Here is a 13,489-nt window from a genome sequence, read left to right as displayed (position 1 = left end):
TTTAAAGACTGAACCTGCCAGTGAAGTTACCGACTGCTCTTCAGTAGCTCAGCCTGACTTTGATCTCATCATGTTTACTCACTGTAACCTGGCAGTACTGATAGTTGTACTGACTCTTCATGATAGAGGTAAGTCTCTTTTCATAGTGCATATGTAATGTCATGCATGATGACATTATACATGATGTCAAAACTGAGACCGTGCAAGGTTAAGATTTTGATTTAATGGAATATGACACAACCCCCCATCCTGCTCCCACTCACGCAGTTCACACTGGAGAAATCATCGGTGGCCATGAGGCCGTGGCACACAGCAGGCCGTACATGGTGCTTTTGGAGATGCACAGATCAGGTGGTCAGAAAGCATACTGTGATGGCTTCCTTGTGAATGAGCATTTTGTGATGACTGCTGCCCACTGCCACGCTGAGTAAGTTTAACAGTTTATGTTTACCTAAAGGGAATTATGTGAACCGATAAATTTTCTTATCCAAACACAAAACTTAAGTTACTCTCTGAGACTGAGATCTTTGTTTCATGGTGGCTTCATAAGTTTGGTCATAAATTAGTATTGAAAAACTTTTCTTTTGTTGTATGTTGTATCACTTAAATCAGCTGTCCCACCTGATCCACGGACCAGTTTATTCGACAATATTTTCACGGACCGGCCTTTAAGGTGTTGCGGATGAATACAACAAAATAAAACCAGAACCAGTACCAAAAATATATATATATATATTCATAACACATTTGAAAAGACCCAGGGAAACCAAGTTAATGATAAAAACAAAAAAACAAACAAACATGAATTTCACACCTGAGCCTCAACTCTCCTGGCCCGGTACCGGTCCGTGGCCCGGGGGTTGGGGACAGCTAACTTAAATGTCTGAAAATTGTTTGCACTTACTTTATTTCAGGTCCTACAGAGTCTTTCTGGGACTTCATAATTACAACAAGCAGAATGAAGTACAGCATGTGAATGTGCCTGGGGAAAATGCATTTCCACAGAAAGGCTATGATCCAGCTGAATTGAAAAAATGACATAATGCTTCTGAAGGTAAAATAAACTAAAATAATATTTAATGACAGACTTTACAAGTGTTATCATCCTAAATGTGGTTTCTTATCATTTTTGCTCAATTGAACAAAACAGCATTAAATAACATTTTTATCTCTCTTTGTTCCTGAAGTTGAGCACCAAGGCAGTGTTAAACAAGAATGTGAAACCTATTGATCTCGCAGACCGTAATGATAGATCGCCAAAATCATGCATAGTCTCTGGTTGGGGAAGTACAGAAAACAGCAAACACCCATCTCCCAAACTTTTGGAAGTCAATGTAACCCTGGTTGAAAATGAGATGTGTGTTAAGGAAAATAAGTACTGCTCAATGGACAAGGGTGGCCCAGGTCAAGTAAGTGTTTTTTTTATTAAACCTTTACTATAAATAAATTAATTTATTAATTAACAAGTTTGGTAAATAATGATAATCAGCTTACTGTTATGATTACACTTAGTTATGGTCCAGTAACTACATAATGTATTGTATGCTTGTACTTCCAGGGAGACTCTGGTGGCCCATTAGTCTGTGAAGATGGAAAGGCATATGGGGTGGTGTCCGCCAGCAAGCCAAACCCAGATGGATCAGCAATTTATAGTTACACTAAGATACCTGACAACCGAGACTGGATTGGCTTCATTATGAAACATAATTAAGATAAAATAAACCATGTAAAACTTAGCTGATCAAACCCCAGTATTAGAATTTGTGCTTGGGTTTAGCTTGAAAAAGAAGTGATGCGATACTGCGTTAAAATTAGATAACTGAGATGTTTTGCTAGATATGCATCTAAAAAACTTTTAAAAAAAAACTTTAAAAAAAACAACAACACAAAACAAACATACATTAAGTTGCACATTAGTTACAGTTAAGTAGAATCTGAACTTTTACTGCTGTTTATTAAATGAGATGCTGATGTTAGATACTGCATTACCCGATTTGTTTTTTTTTTTTTTAAAAAAAGGCCTGTACTTTAAACATTCTTGTTTCTTTTAGATTCAGGATGATTTGTTTGACAGATGTTATTAAAATTTTGCATTTTCACTGCATACTGTTATTCCAACTGACTTCTTTTCATCATCCATCAGCCAGTCTTATATCATTATGTCATATTAATGGCATAAAACTACAGTAAATACATTAGAATTACAAATTAATTAGAATTTAGCAATTCTGATTTCATTATCGATATTACTGTTTTGGTTCCCATATCGATTCTCATTGACTTTACATTGGCTGCAGGTGTGAATGGATTGTCTGTCTCTACAACAGTGGTCTTCTTAAAAGTGGACATCTGTATAAAAAACTTTAGACATGTATTTTTTTAGTGAAGCTGAAGTACGAGTACTTTATAATATGCCTGGTTTATCTAATCATTAGTCAATTAAATGGCTAATTTCACTTAAACTGACTGAGTCTCCTAACAAGACATTAGTCTATGTTTATTAAGCTTCTGCAGAAAGAACAGTCAGCACACAAAGAAGCAAATGCATCAGCCACTGAGTCTGCCTGTCTTTGTCACAATTGTGCTGTACACAGACACTGCATGTATTAACATGCTGGCTACACCGGCATGTTACACACAAACCTGTCAGGCACACAAAATGCTTCCCATCCAAGTTGGGTATTGGGTGGGATTGGATGTGTTCAGGCCACCAACTCCCTTTTCTATGACTCTCTCTACGGTCAGTCTACCTTGCTGTGGCCAACATACACAGCATAGTAGCAAAGCACAGCTTAGCATATCAAGTGAATTTTAAATCATATTGTGTTTCATCTATCTATGCTACACTAAATGAATGTTGGTGTTAAAAAATAATAAAAGTTAACTTCAGTGGACAACTCACAACTATTCCTTTTACTATTCATTATTATCTGTTACATATAGTGTTGAACTATATGTGGCTGAAGCTTGGAAGGTATGGCAGCTCATCTACTAATTGGAAGGTTGGTGGTTTGAACCCTGCCTGCTCCATTCTGTATGCCAAATATCCTTAGGACATGTTAATACCAATTTGCTCTTAGATGCATTCATTGGAGTATGAATGTGTATGAGTATGAAAAGTATAAAAGTGCTAAATAAGAAATCAGAACATCTCCCAGAACAACCAGAGCTATCATAAGTGTCCACAAGAGGTCTCTCTCCACCATAAGAAGGTATCTATCTGTGCATATTGTACAGTACATGGGTACCTATAACAGCATTGACTACATGGCTATCAACTATTGTGAAGATTATATTACCTTAGTAATATTAGTGTTTGTTAGATGTAACAGGGTTGCACTCTGGACAGGTCCCAGTCTGGCTCAGGATATTAGTGGTCATTCACTTTCTGGTCTTTTCATAAGTTTTTTTGTTGTTGTTGTTGTTGTTGTTGTTGTTGTTGTTGTTTTTTTGCAGGAATATATCAGGTTGTTCAACTGACTCCTCTTAAAGTTTTTCCTTTCCATTGGAAAGGTTTATTTGTTATATCTTGTTATTTTTCAAACTGAACTGCATCTGAGGAAAGTGTGACACAGCTTGAAAAATGAAGAAGACAGCGGTGTGAACCAAAGTCCTGTGCTAACTAGCTTTGCCTAATGTTAACCAGAATTGCACATAAGTACTATCAGCTATCATAATAATCCATTCCATGATTATTATCTGGTTCAAAACATAACAAAGTCTTCTTCAAACAGTGGTGTTTTATCTTTCTCTTGCACTTCTCTGTTTTCTTATTTACGTCTGTGAAGGTTCTCAGTCATCCAGGTCATCGTAGTCTAAGGAGGTTGGAAAGGAAAGCGTCTTGACTTCTTTAAGTTGCTTGAAGACGTTTCACCTCTCATCCGAGAAGCTTCTTCAGATATAAGGGTCAAATGGAGGAGAGTCCCTCGAAAGACTGTTTCGAGGATGCAATGTTCACATTTTGGACAGAGAAGATAGATGATTTGAAAGAGGAGTGAAAGAAGCCATTTATGTCCACTGTGAGCGACCATCTTTGCACAGAGGCGGTGGCTTACGACACCAACTGTCTGCCATCTATAATCCAGTTTTGAGATCCTTCCCAGACAGTGTTGGGGAGTAACGGAATACATGTACCGCCGTTACGTATTTAAAATACAAAATATGAGTAACTGCATTCCGTTACAGTTACCGTTTAAAAAGGTGGTATTTAGAATACAGTTACTTTGTTGAAATAAATGGATTACACGGTGGTACTTCCCTGTTTCATATTGTCGCGGGTCAGGACTGTTTGGGTTTTGTTTGACAGCTACGTTCTGTTGTTCCAGGTGGCAGCGTTACGATTGCCATGGTTACAGGGTGACGCTCTCTCTCTGCGTGTTTCCTGGGTGAGAGAGGCCTTTTTGTTGTTGTTGTGCTAAGCTAATAGGCAGAATGCTACCGGTATAGCTCTAAAGAATGTAGCATCATGGGCAGTGTAGTCCGTGCTGCAGGGAGAATGGACTGCCATACACGTTATGTGTCTGTGAGCGAGGGAGGGAGAAAAAGGAAAAGTACGAGCTGTCATCGAGCAAAAACGGGAGCTGGAAGCATGTAAATATAATAATAACCACTGCAGCCAAGAAGAGAGCCTGACAAGCCCAGTTGTAAGTAAGCTATTAAGACTCGACTGTACACCGTGTTCGTGTTTTCCTCCAAAAACAATAAGTTCCGTTGGAGCAGCCTTTCAACGCCTCTCTCTGTCTCTCGCAAGCAAAGTTGACCCAGACAACAAAGTAAAGCTAGTTTTCGGCTACGAGCCCGACACAGAACCCACCGTATTAGCCAGAGGTCCCCTTACTACGGTTCGGAGCCGCGGACCTCAGTAACAGTAATAAATCACAGCAATAGTACATTCATGTAGTTGTAAACAGCATGATAATATATTAAGTAATCCAAAGTATTCAGAATACGTTACTCTCATTGAGTAACGTAACGGAATACGTTACAGAATACATTTTGGGGCATGTATTCTGTAATCTGTAGTGGAATACATTTTAAAAGTAACCTTCCCAACACTGTTCCCAGACGTCTTAACACCCACTCACATTCTGGGCCATCTGACCTCAGGAAATCACATGATAGGGCGGGGCCAGGTTTCACAATGAGCTCGCCCGAAACCCTGGCTGATTGAGACCCACACCCGTTTTCACACCTTGGCTCATGTGATTAGGTAGAGGATCATCAGGGTATCCTTTTGCCCCTCTTTGGGGGATACTCCCACGGGGTTTAAATCTGGGACTCTCCACCATTTGACCTTAGAACTGAAGAAGCTTCTCGGGTGAGAGGTGAAACGTCTTCAAGCAGCTTAAAGAAGTCCAGATGCTTTTCTTTCCAAGCTCCTTAGTCTTTTCTTATTTACATTGCTAGGTTACACTTATACATTGCATGTGTTCTTCCTGACATTGACTGCTAGCAGCACTAGTGTGACCTCTCTACCACAAACCTCAACATTTTGAATGTACAAGGCTTCCTGTTAATCAGTTATCACATGTCACAATTTGGTTGAACTGTGTACCATAAGTTCTCTCTCTTCATCACAGTAATGTTGAATAGATGCTTCCATTAAGACATGTGCACTGTTTACTTGGTTCTGCTGAGCTGACACCACCTGTTGCCTGGTGGAGGGTCATTTGCACGATGCCTCCCTCTCTCTTAGAACATCTTAGACTCCCCCAGGTGGGGGGCCTATTCCACCCCCCCTCAGTCTCCAGGGCTTGATGCTTGGGTGTGTGCTGGCTCGTTCTAGGTGGCTTCTTGGCAGGGCCTGTGCCCCCTGGCTCTGTCGGGCCCCTGCTGAGGGTGGGTGCCCTTGGGTCTGGGGTCTGGGGCAGTAGAGATGTCCCCAGAGAGGCGGAGGTCTCATAAGCATGCTGTGTTACTGCGTTACTAAACCGTGATTTTGTTTGTGAGAGTGTCTCATGACAAAGATGTGCGTGCGACATCCGTATTGCTGCAACAGACGTATGTAGATCAACAACGGATAATATATGGAGTGTGTGAGAGAGTACAACCATGTAGTGTTAAAAGCATGGAACTACTGACATTCCTTCAAGTTTTACTCCGTAAAAAGTGACAAAAACATTAGTGTCCCTACTGTGGGAAGAAAACGTCTTTCCACAGTGAAAAAGTAAACTTCAAATCTGAGCAAGCACCTAGCAAGCCACCACAGGAATGTGAAATTCACAGAGAAACCCCTGGATCCCCCCACTGACATGACCACTGCAGCACCGGGCAACTCCCCAGATGCTCTACTCCTGCTGAACAGGTGAAAAATAGATTTAAGAGCGACAAGACTTAGTGCTGCTGCTTAGAGCTTTAGTTTTTGCTGTGTTTTACGTTTATCTATTTGAAACAGTGAGTGTAAGCACAAAAAAATATTTTATTTTATATGCTGGAATATGCAGAAAATAGGTTTAAGAGATCGTAGCGATTGGCATGGCATGGCAAACGTTTATGGAAGATGCAGTTGTGGTTAATAGTTTGCATCCACTCGTCATGAGCATGAATCATAATTTTGGTCTTTCAGTGGATGTAAATTTCTGAACCATAGCTATACTGTAGATCAGGGGTAGGCAACTCCAGGCCTCGAGTGCCGGTGTCCTGGAGGTTTTATATGTGTCCATGATCCATCACAGCTGATTTAAAGGGCTAAATGACTCCTCAGCATTTCTTGAAGTTCTCCAGAGGCCTGTTAATGAACTAATTATTTGATTCAGGTGTGTTAACCCAGGGTGCGATCTAAAACCTGCAGGACACCGGCACTCGAGGCCTGGAGTTGCCTACCCCTGCTGTAGATGTTTATGTAATCCAGCATTAGATTCAGGTGCTGCACTCTCCCAATGACATTTGTAACAACACCCTAACAATTTGAATTATAAATCTAATATATAAAAGTTGCAACTGTTGCTTTTGGTGCATGATTAAAAAAAAAAAGATCAACTCAAAACTGAGAGATATCTCACAGCAATTTTACAACATCACACAGGGGACACAGTTTATAGCAGTAATCTAAACTTCATCTTATAAACAGGATGCCAGATGGAAGAACATTTCAGCACATGTCGCCAAGACAGACACACAAGACTGATGCTCAAACTGTATTTAAGTTGATAGCTAATGCGTCAAAAAACTATATAAGCTTAGGTATAAATCACAGTATATTGCGCTAACAGCCCACAATAGCATCTGGTGTCATTTCCAAAAGTTTAAGTCATGTCATTTGTTATAATAACATGTTTTTCATTATATTTTGAGCTATGTTAACACGTGGGCTTGCACTAGAGAATGTGACTCCATCCCAAACTGGGCAGCTCTTTCTTTGGTACAATCAAACCAGGTGGCAGTCACAGTGGCAGTGACAGAGTTTTTTCCTGCATTATGGATTCTGAAATGGGCTACCAATTCATTCCCGATCGCTACTTTTTCACCGAAATGTTGACTGCTCACAGCAGATAAAAATAAGACTCAGGCCATCAAGAAATGTCCAGGTGCTCTTGATGAGCAGTCTGCCACTGGTTTACTCATGTTATCTGAGAATCCTGTTACAAATATAAGCACTAACATATGTGAGGTGAACAATGTAACCTTTAATAGGTTACAAATAAGGAATTTTAATCTTTCAACATGAAGCTGAAAGAATCAAAGTCATTTTGATACAGAGAACTTTTAATGTTCTCTAATACTTTTGACCTTTCTTGCTGAAAGGACTGTAGTGAAATGAGTGTCAGCTGTCAGTTCTTGTTAATCTGTTATCATATATATGGATCTGTGTACTAAATGTCTCATTAACTACATATCTTTTTTCCTGCAGTGTTTGCTGATATGCTTTTTGAAGCCATGTGCACCCCTTATTGCAGCCTACACCGATTGCATGTCATCAGGTTTGCCTTCAAAATACTGAACAGTTAACAATAAATAAATTAAGGAACGACTTCAGTCTGTATAAAACTGAATTAATTAAATTAAATATGAGCACCATATAAGAACATCAAAACTGCATGAGCATGCAAGCAAGAGTCAGCCACGAATCTCATTCTAATGAGATTCCTATTAGATATGTTGGTAGATCCTACAGCTTTATGCCATTTTTTCTATAATGTTTTTGGAAGTCTGGAAGTCTTGTATGCCACTGGAATATATGGATAAATATATCCTTATAAAGGTGATTTAGCTTAGTTAGCATTTGGGTACATTATTTAAAAAACAAACAAACAGATTCTGACCAGAAATCTGCAAAAGTAAAATGAGTTGATGTACTTTGGCTAGTGAACGTAGGTTTCTACATTTGGCCTTGTGGCATGTGGTCACCTGTTCAACCGCTGAGATAAACCAACACCCATGCAATACTGGTTTTGAGCAGAACATCATATGTCTAGTGAGATCTTTGTGGCTGTAAAGCAAGCCATAAACATTGAGCAACGTTGAGTAGAGAAGACTAGAGAGTGGAGTATGTAATAAATTGCAGTTTCACAAGTTAGCGGAAAAAGTGATAGTAATCTATGCTTCCTGATAACTGCAAAAAAAAAAAAAAGATTACAGAATCACATTTCAATATGTTTAACTAAAACAGAAAAATACACAAGACTGAGAAAAAAAGTGAACTTCAACTGACTCATTAACAGGAACAAACAAACAAAAATTGCATCTCTTTTTCTGTCTATGAACAGTGTTTTCTTTTGATTTCTTGAAGTATTCCATAATATGATTTCCACAACAGAATTATGCCTGATCTTAATGCTTTGCCACCTGAGATCACAGTCGGTCACTACTGATTTTCAGCTTTGTCCTTTTCACACAGCTTTTCATGTTGTCACGGTCTGGGTGGCAGACCGTGGGGGTGTGAGGAAAAGGAGGACCCAGGCGCGGAGCTCTGTGTGCTTAGCAGTGCGTTTATTTACAGTGGTAAGGAAAATAACAGTAAATCCTCTGTGCACTCCCGACTCCCGTGACGTGTCCTCTTCCCAGTGTCAGTGTCCCTTCTCCTTGGTGTCTGAGCACCCCGTGCTCGCTGTCCTCTTGTCTCCCCGCTTCTCCTGGGGAGATAACAAACAGACAGCCGTAAGACACACACACAATGCGGAAGAACAATCGTACTGACTGGCCGAGAGACTGATGTGAAGTCACGCAATGATCCCGTGTCGGAGAAAGCTCCACCACACTCTCAAGTAGCTCCTCTGACGAGGCCTGATCAGCTGCAGATGTGTCACGGACTTCAGGTGTGGCCAATCACCTGCCAGGGCCACACACACACCTACATACACACATATCTACAAGCAGGGAGAACGAGGGACACCAATAACAAAATACATATGATAATAATATAATTCATAACTGCTCAGGGACCCTGGGTCGCTCCGACCCAGGACCAGTGTTGGTCAAGTTACTTGAAAAAAGTAATCAGTAATTAATTATTAATTAATTACTAATTAATTAATTATTAATTGATTACTTCCCCAAAAAAGTAATCCCGTTACTTTACTGATTACTTATTTTCAAAAGTAATTAATTACTTAGTTACTTAGTTACTTAGTTACTTTTTAAAAACATGATTTACAACCTGAATAGGTGATAAAGTGATAGATCTTTCAGCCCAATTCTACTTTTTCTACATAATCCATCATACAAAATGTAATCAAATGGAAAAGTCTCTTTTTAAAACTTGTTTTGTTAGTTTTAATCTTTTAACTTTATGCATGAAGCAAAATTTTAATTATATGCACCATTCTCTGACTGGAAGAAATTAGTTTAACATTTAAACCTATTTTCTGCACATTCCAGCAGCTACATAATATATATATATATATATATATATATATATATATAAAGACTAGCGGTCCTTTTGCTCTATTTTCACCTGTAAAGCAGGAGTAGAGTAGGCGGAGGTTTATCCTGGTGCAGGTGTGCAGCGGTCAGTGGAAGGATACCGCAGTTTCTCTGTGAGTTTCCCATTACGTCATAGCTACTCGGTGCTTGCTTGGAAGTTTAGGGGTTTTTTTTTCGCTGTAAAAAGAAGTTTTCTTCCCACGCACAGCGGACACTAATGTTTTTGTCACTTTTTATGGAATCAAACTCAAAGTAAGGTCAGTACTTCCACGCTTTAAACGCTGCACGCTCATACTCTCTCCCGCACTCGATATATGATCCATTGTTGATCTGCACACAGCTGTTGTCACGAATGTCACACTGGCTTACGTCACTGTCATGAGACATTCTCGCAAGAAAATCACGGTTTTAGTAACGCAGTAACGCAGCGTTCCTACGGGAAAGTAACGGTAATCTAATTACCGTTTTTGCAATAGTAATCCCTTACTTTACTCGTTACTTGAAAAAAGTAATCGGATTACAGTAACGCGCCCATCTCTGCCCAGGACCTTGACACATGTAATCATTGATCATTTTGGAAATTGGGGTTGTATAGATGCCGTTATATAGTACGCTCCCATTTAAATTTTTAGCAATTAGTTAACAAAATATTTAAAAATAATCCATCTGATTTTCCCTTGTCTTAATGATAGAGCTGTAATTTTGGTAAGTCTGTTAATGCAGCGAATCTTTATTTTTACCTTTTTCCATTTTTCTAAACTTTAGGAATAGAACAGAGATATTACTATTACATTAATAATAACAAAAGCACTCAATATGCACACTTTTAACACTACTGTGCAGTTCCTTTTACACTCACTGCTGTGATGCTTTCAATTTGTATTGCTTGTTTAATCTATTCATATCTTTTTCCATAGTGCAATTAAATCTTCCTTTGAAAAGTCAAGTAAACTTCTGTGAGTTGCTGCCAATGCTACTCTTTTCATGCAGAGGAAGTCTAGGGTTAACTTTGTGATTGCCAGTATTACGGTAAGTGATCATGGAAAGATACTCTGGGTATGTTGAAAACACACAGGCCTCTAGTGGACTTGTTTGTTGTGCACCTGCCCATTGATAGTTTTTTAGCCATTCCTTCAGTGAAATGGATTGTTCTAGGAAGTGCTGGTCACTAATACTGTTTTCAATTAAACCGAATTCAATTGAATTCAATTCAGTCTTATTTATATAGCATCAATTACAGCGACAACCAGCTATAATACCAGATAAAAATATGACCTATCAGGCTCTGGAGGTGAGAGATCTTGTGTGAATATGGTTAATGAATAGAGCCACATCATTCACATATGCAAATGACACAAACTCCTCCTTCTCTTTCTGTGATAAGGAAGCATTTAAAGATTGAATCTGTCAGTGTAGTGTCCCACTCGTCTTTATTAGCTCACCCTGACTTTGATCTCACCATGTTTACCCACTGTAACCTGGCAGTACTTATATTCGTGCTGATTCTTCAAGATCAGGGTAAGTATGTTTTAAGTATGTCTTATATCCAAAGTCAGAACTGAAGCACTGCATTATAAAGATTTTGATATGCAGAATCTGATAACTTTTTTCTTTCTAGTTTATACAGGAGAAATCATTGGTGGCCGTGAAGTTGTGCCACATAGCAAACCATATATGGTGCTTTTGGAGCGGCGCGACTCAGGTGGCCACTGTGATGGCTTCCTCGTTAATGAGGACTTTGTGCTGACTGCTGCCCACTGCCATGCAAAGTAAGTTTAACATAGTTTATGTTCACCTAGAAAGAATTAAGTGTCCAGTATGTTTTGTTATCGCAGTAAGCTGGGTTTATGTTACTCATAAACTCAGGGACTGGGATAAAAGTTTTCATGGCGGTTTCATGAATGTACTCATAACATTTTTTGATTTTTTTTTTATTTGGTTAGCATCAGACCAGCACTCTTCTCTTTTACACTGTCAAAAAGTGTTTGCACTTATTTCATTTTAGGTCCTACAAAGTCTTTTTGGGACTTCATGATTACAACAACCAGAATGGAGTAAAGCATGTGTTGGTGCCTGGGACCAATGCATTTCCACACAAAGACTATGATCCAGTTTTTTTCAGCAATGATATAATGCTTCTTAAGGTAAAAGAAACAACAGTATTTTTGGGGGGGTTGTTGTCAAATTTTTATTATTTCTTCCAAGTCAAATTTAATTTCTTATTATTGTTTGTTATTACCTTTAGATAATGTTCAACTAAAACAAACAGCATTAAAAGGAAGGGTCAGAAATATGTAATATTGTAACATTTTAACAAATATTTTTGTCTCTCCTTGTTCCTGAAGTTGAGCACCAAGGCAGTGTTCAACGAGAATGTGAAACCTATTGATCTTGCAGACTGTGATGATGGATTTGCGCCAAAATCGTGTGTAGTTCCTGGTTGGGGAAACACGGGAAACGGAAACGGTAAAGACTCTGATGTGCTCCTGGAAGTCAATGTAACCCTGACTGAGAATGAGATTTGTGCTAAGGAAAATAAGTACTGCTCTGAGGGTGCCAGTGGACCATCCATGGTAAGTTGCTTTTATACCTTAAAAAAGTTTGGTCAGTAATGATAATGATAGTGTTCACTTGCTGCAATAACTACATACTATTCTTGTATTTCCAGGGAGACTCTGGTGGCCCATTAGTCTGTGAAGATGGAAAGGCATACGGGGTGGTGTCCGCCAGTAGTAACTCAATGCTAGATGGCCTTAAGCTCTACAGTTACATTAAGATATCTGACAAACGAGACTGGATTGATTCTGTCATAGATCATCATCGAAAGTGGTAATTCATGTATTGAATCTGTCTTTAAAAAAAGTTATATGACAACTGAGATTTGAATATTTGGACTCATTCTATTAAAATGATGGGTGGCAAGGTGGTGCAATGGTCACACTGCTGCCTTTTTTCTTCCAGCTACAAACCTTTTCTTTGCAAACCTGTAGTTTCATTTTAGTCATAGTTTAAAATCTTAAATTTAAATGTAGAATGAATACCATGTTTTTCAATTTTAATGTTAGATACTGCATTTACTACTCTTAAAATCAACAGATGTTAAGATTTCAGATTAGTTTAAGAGAGAAACCAAGATGATATGTTGGATTGTAACAGCAATAAACTGTTGTGCTACTCACTGTTTATATTTCATTATACAAACATATGGATAAATGAGAATATATGTATGTATAAAATATGTGTTTGTTTTTGTGTGCATGCATGTATAATGTATGTATGACAGTTGTAAACTGCACATGCTTCCCAGAGAACATCACAGGTCAGAGGTTATACATACATTCATTGTTTAGCTGTAGTTCATTGTTTAGCTGTAGTTGTTGGCTTAAAATTTGTTCAGCAAAGGACCCAGACAGAGATGACAAAGAGCAAATTTTATTAGCTTCATAAATGGAGATAATTTAGATTTTTTTAGAGGACCCAATAGTAATACAGTACTAACAGAATACTCAAGTACATATTTTTGCTTTTGCTTGTTTGTGTGTTTTTTAAATAAATTTGCAAGAATTTCAAACAAACCTTTTTCGCTTTGTCATTAAGGGATATTCTGTGTAGATGTCTGAGGTAAAAA

General features: G+C 38.6%; 1 protein-coding gene and 1 pseudogene across 2 annotated transcripts; both read left to right on the top strand.

The window, feature by feature from the left end:
* On the top strand, positions 1-2,007 carry LOC146490810 (granzyme B-like; annotated as a pseudogene). The gene is made up of 5 exons (XR_014872171.1): positions 1-128; positions 268-427; positions 915-1,054; positions 1,188-1,409; positions 1,559-2,007. The product of XR_014872171.1 is annotated as a granzyme B-like (transcript).
* A 9,214-nt stretch (positions 2,008-11,221) lies between these two features.
* On the top strand, positions 11,222-13,489 carry LOC146490809 (granzyme B(G,H)-like). Its single transcript, XM_085149982.1, has 5 exons — positions 11,222-11,379; positions 11,480-11,630; positions 11,867-12,005; positions 12,207-12,434; positions 12,530-13,489. The coding sequence occupies exons 1-5, from the start codon at positions 11,322-11,324 to the stop codon at positions 12,692-12,694; spliced, it is 741 nt and encodes a 246-aa protein (XP_085006108.1). The 5' UTR covers positions 11,222-11,321; the 3' UTR covers positions 12,695-13,489.

The sequence above is a fragment of the Neolamprologus multifasciatus genome, chromosome 23 (assembly GCF_963576455.1).
Source record: "Neolamprologus multifasciatus chromosome 23, fNeoMul1.2, whole genome shotgun sequence".
Classification (NCBI taxonomy): domain Eukaryota; kingdom Metazoa; phylum Chordata; class Actinopteri; order Cichliformes; family Cichlidae; genus Neolamprologus; species Neolamprologus multifasciatus.
The sequence above is the reverse complement of the archived record's forward strand: the minus strand, read 5'-3'. Positions and strand labels throughout refer to the sequence as shown.

Bases quoted from the DNA above. Each gene is read 5' to 3' on its own strand.
- LOC146490809 (XM_085149982.1), top strand. From the start codon at position 11,322: ATGTTTACCCACTGTAACCTGGCAGTACTTATATTCGTGCTGATTCTT. The intron at 11,631-11,866 runs GTAAGTTTAACA...ATTTCATTTTAG, and splicing joins GCTGCCCACTGCCATGCAAA to GTCCTACAAAGTCTTTTTGG. The intron at 12,006-12,206 runs GTAAAAGAAACA...TTGTTCCTGAAG, and splicing joins ATGATATAATGCTTCTTAAG to TTGAGCACCAAGGCAGTGTT.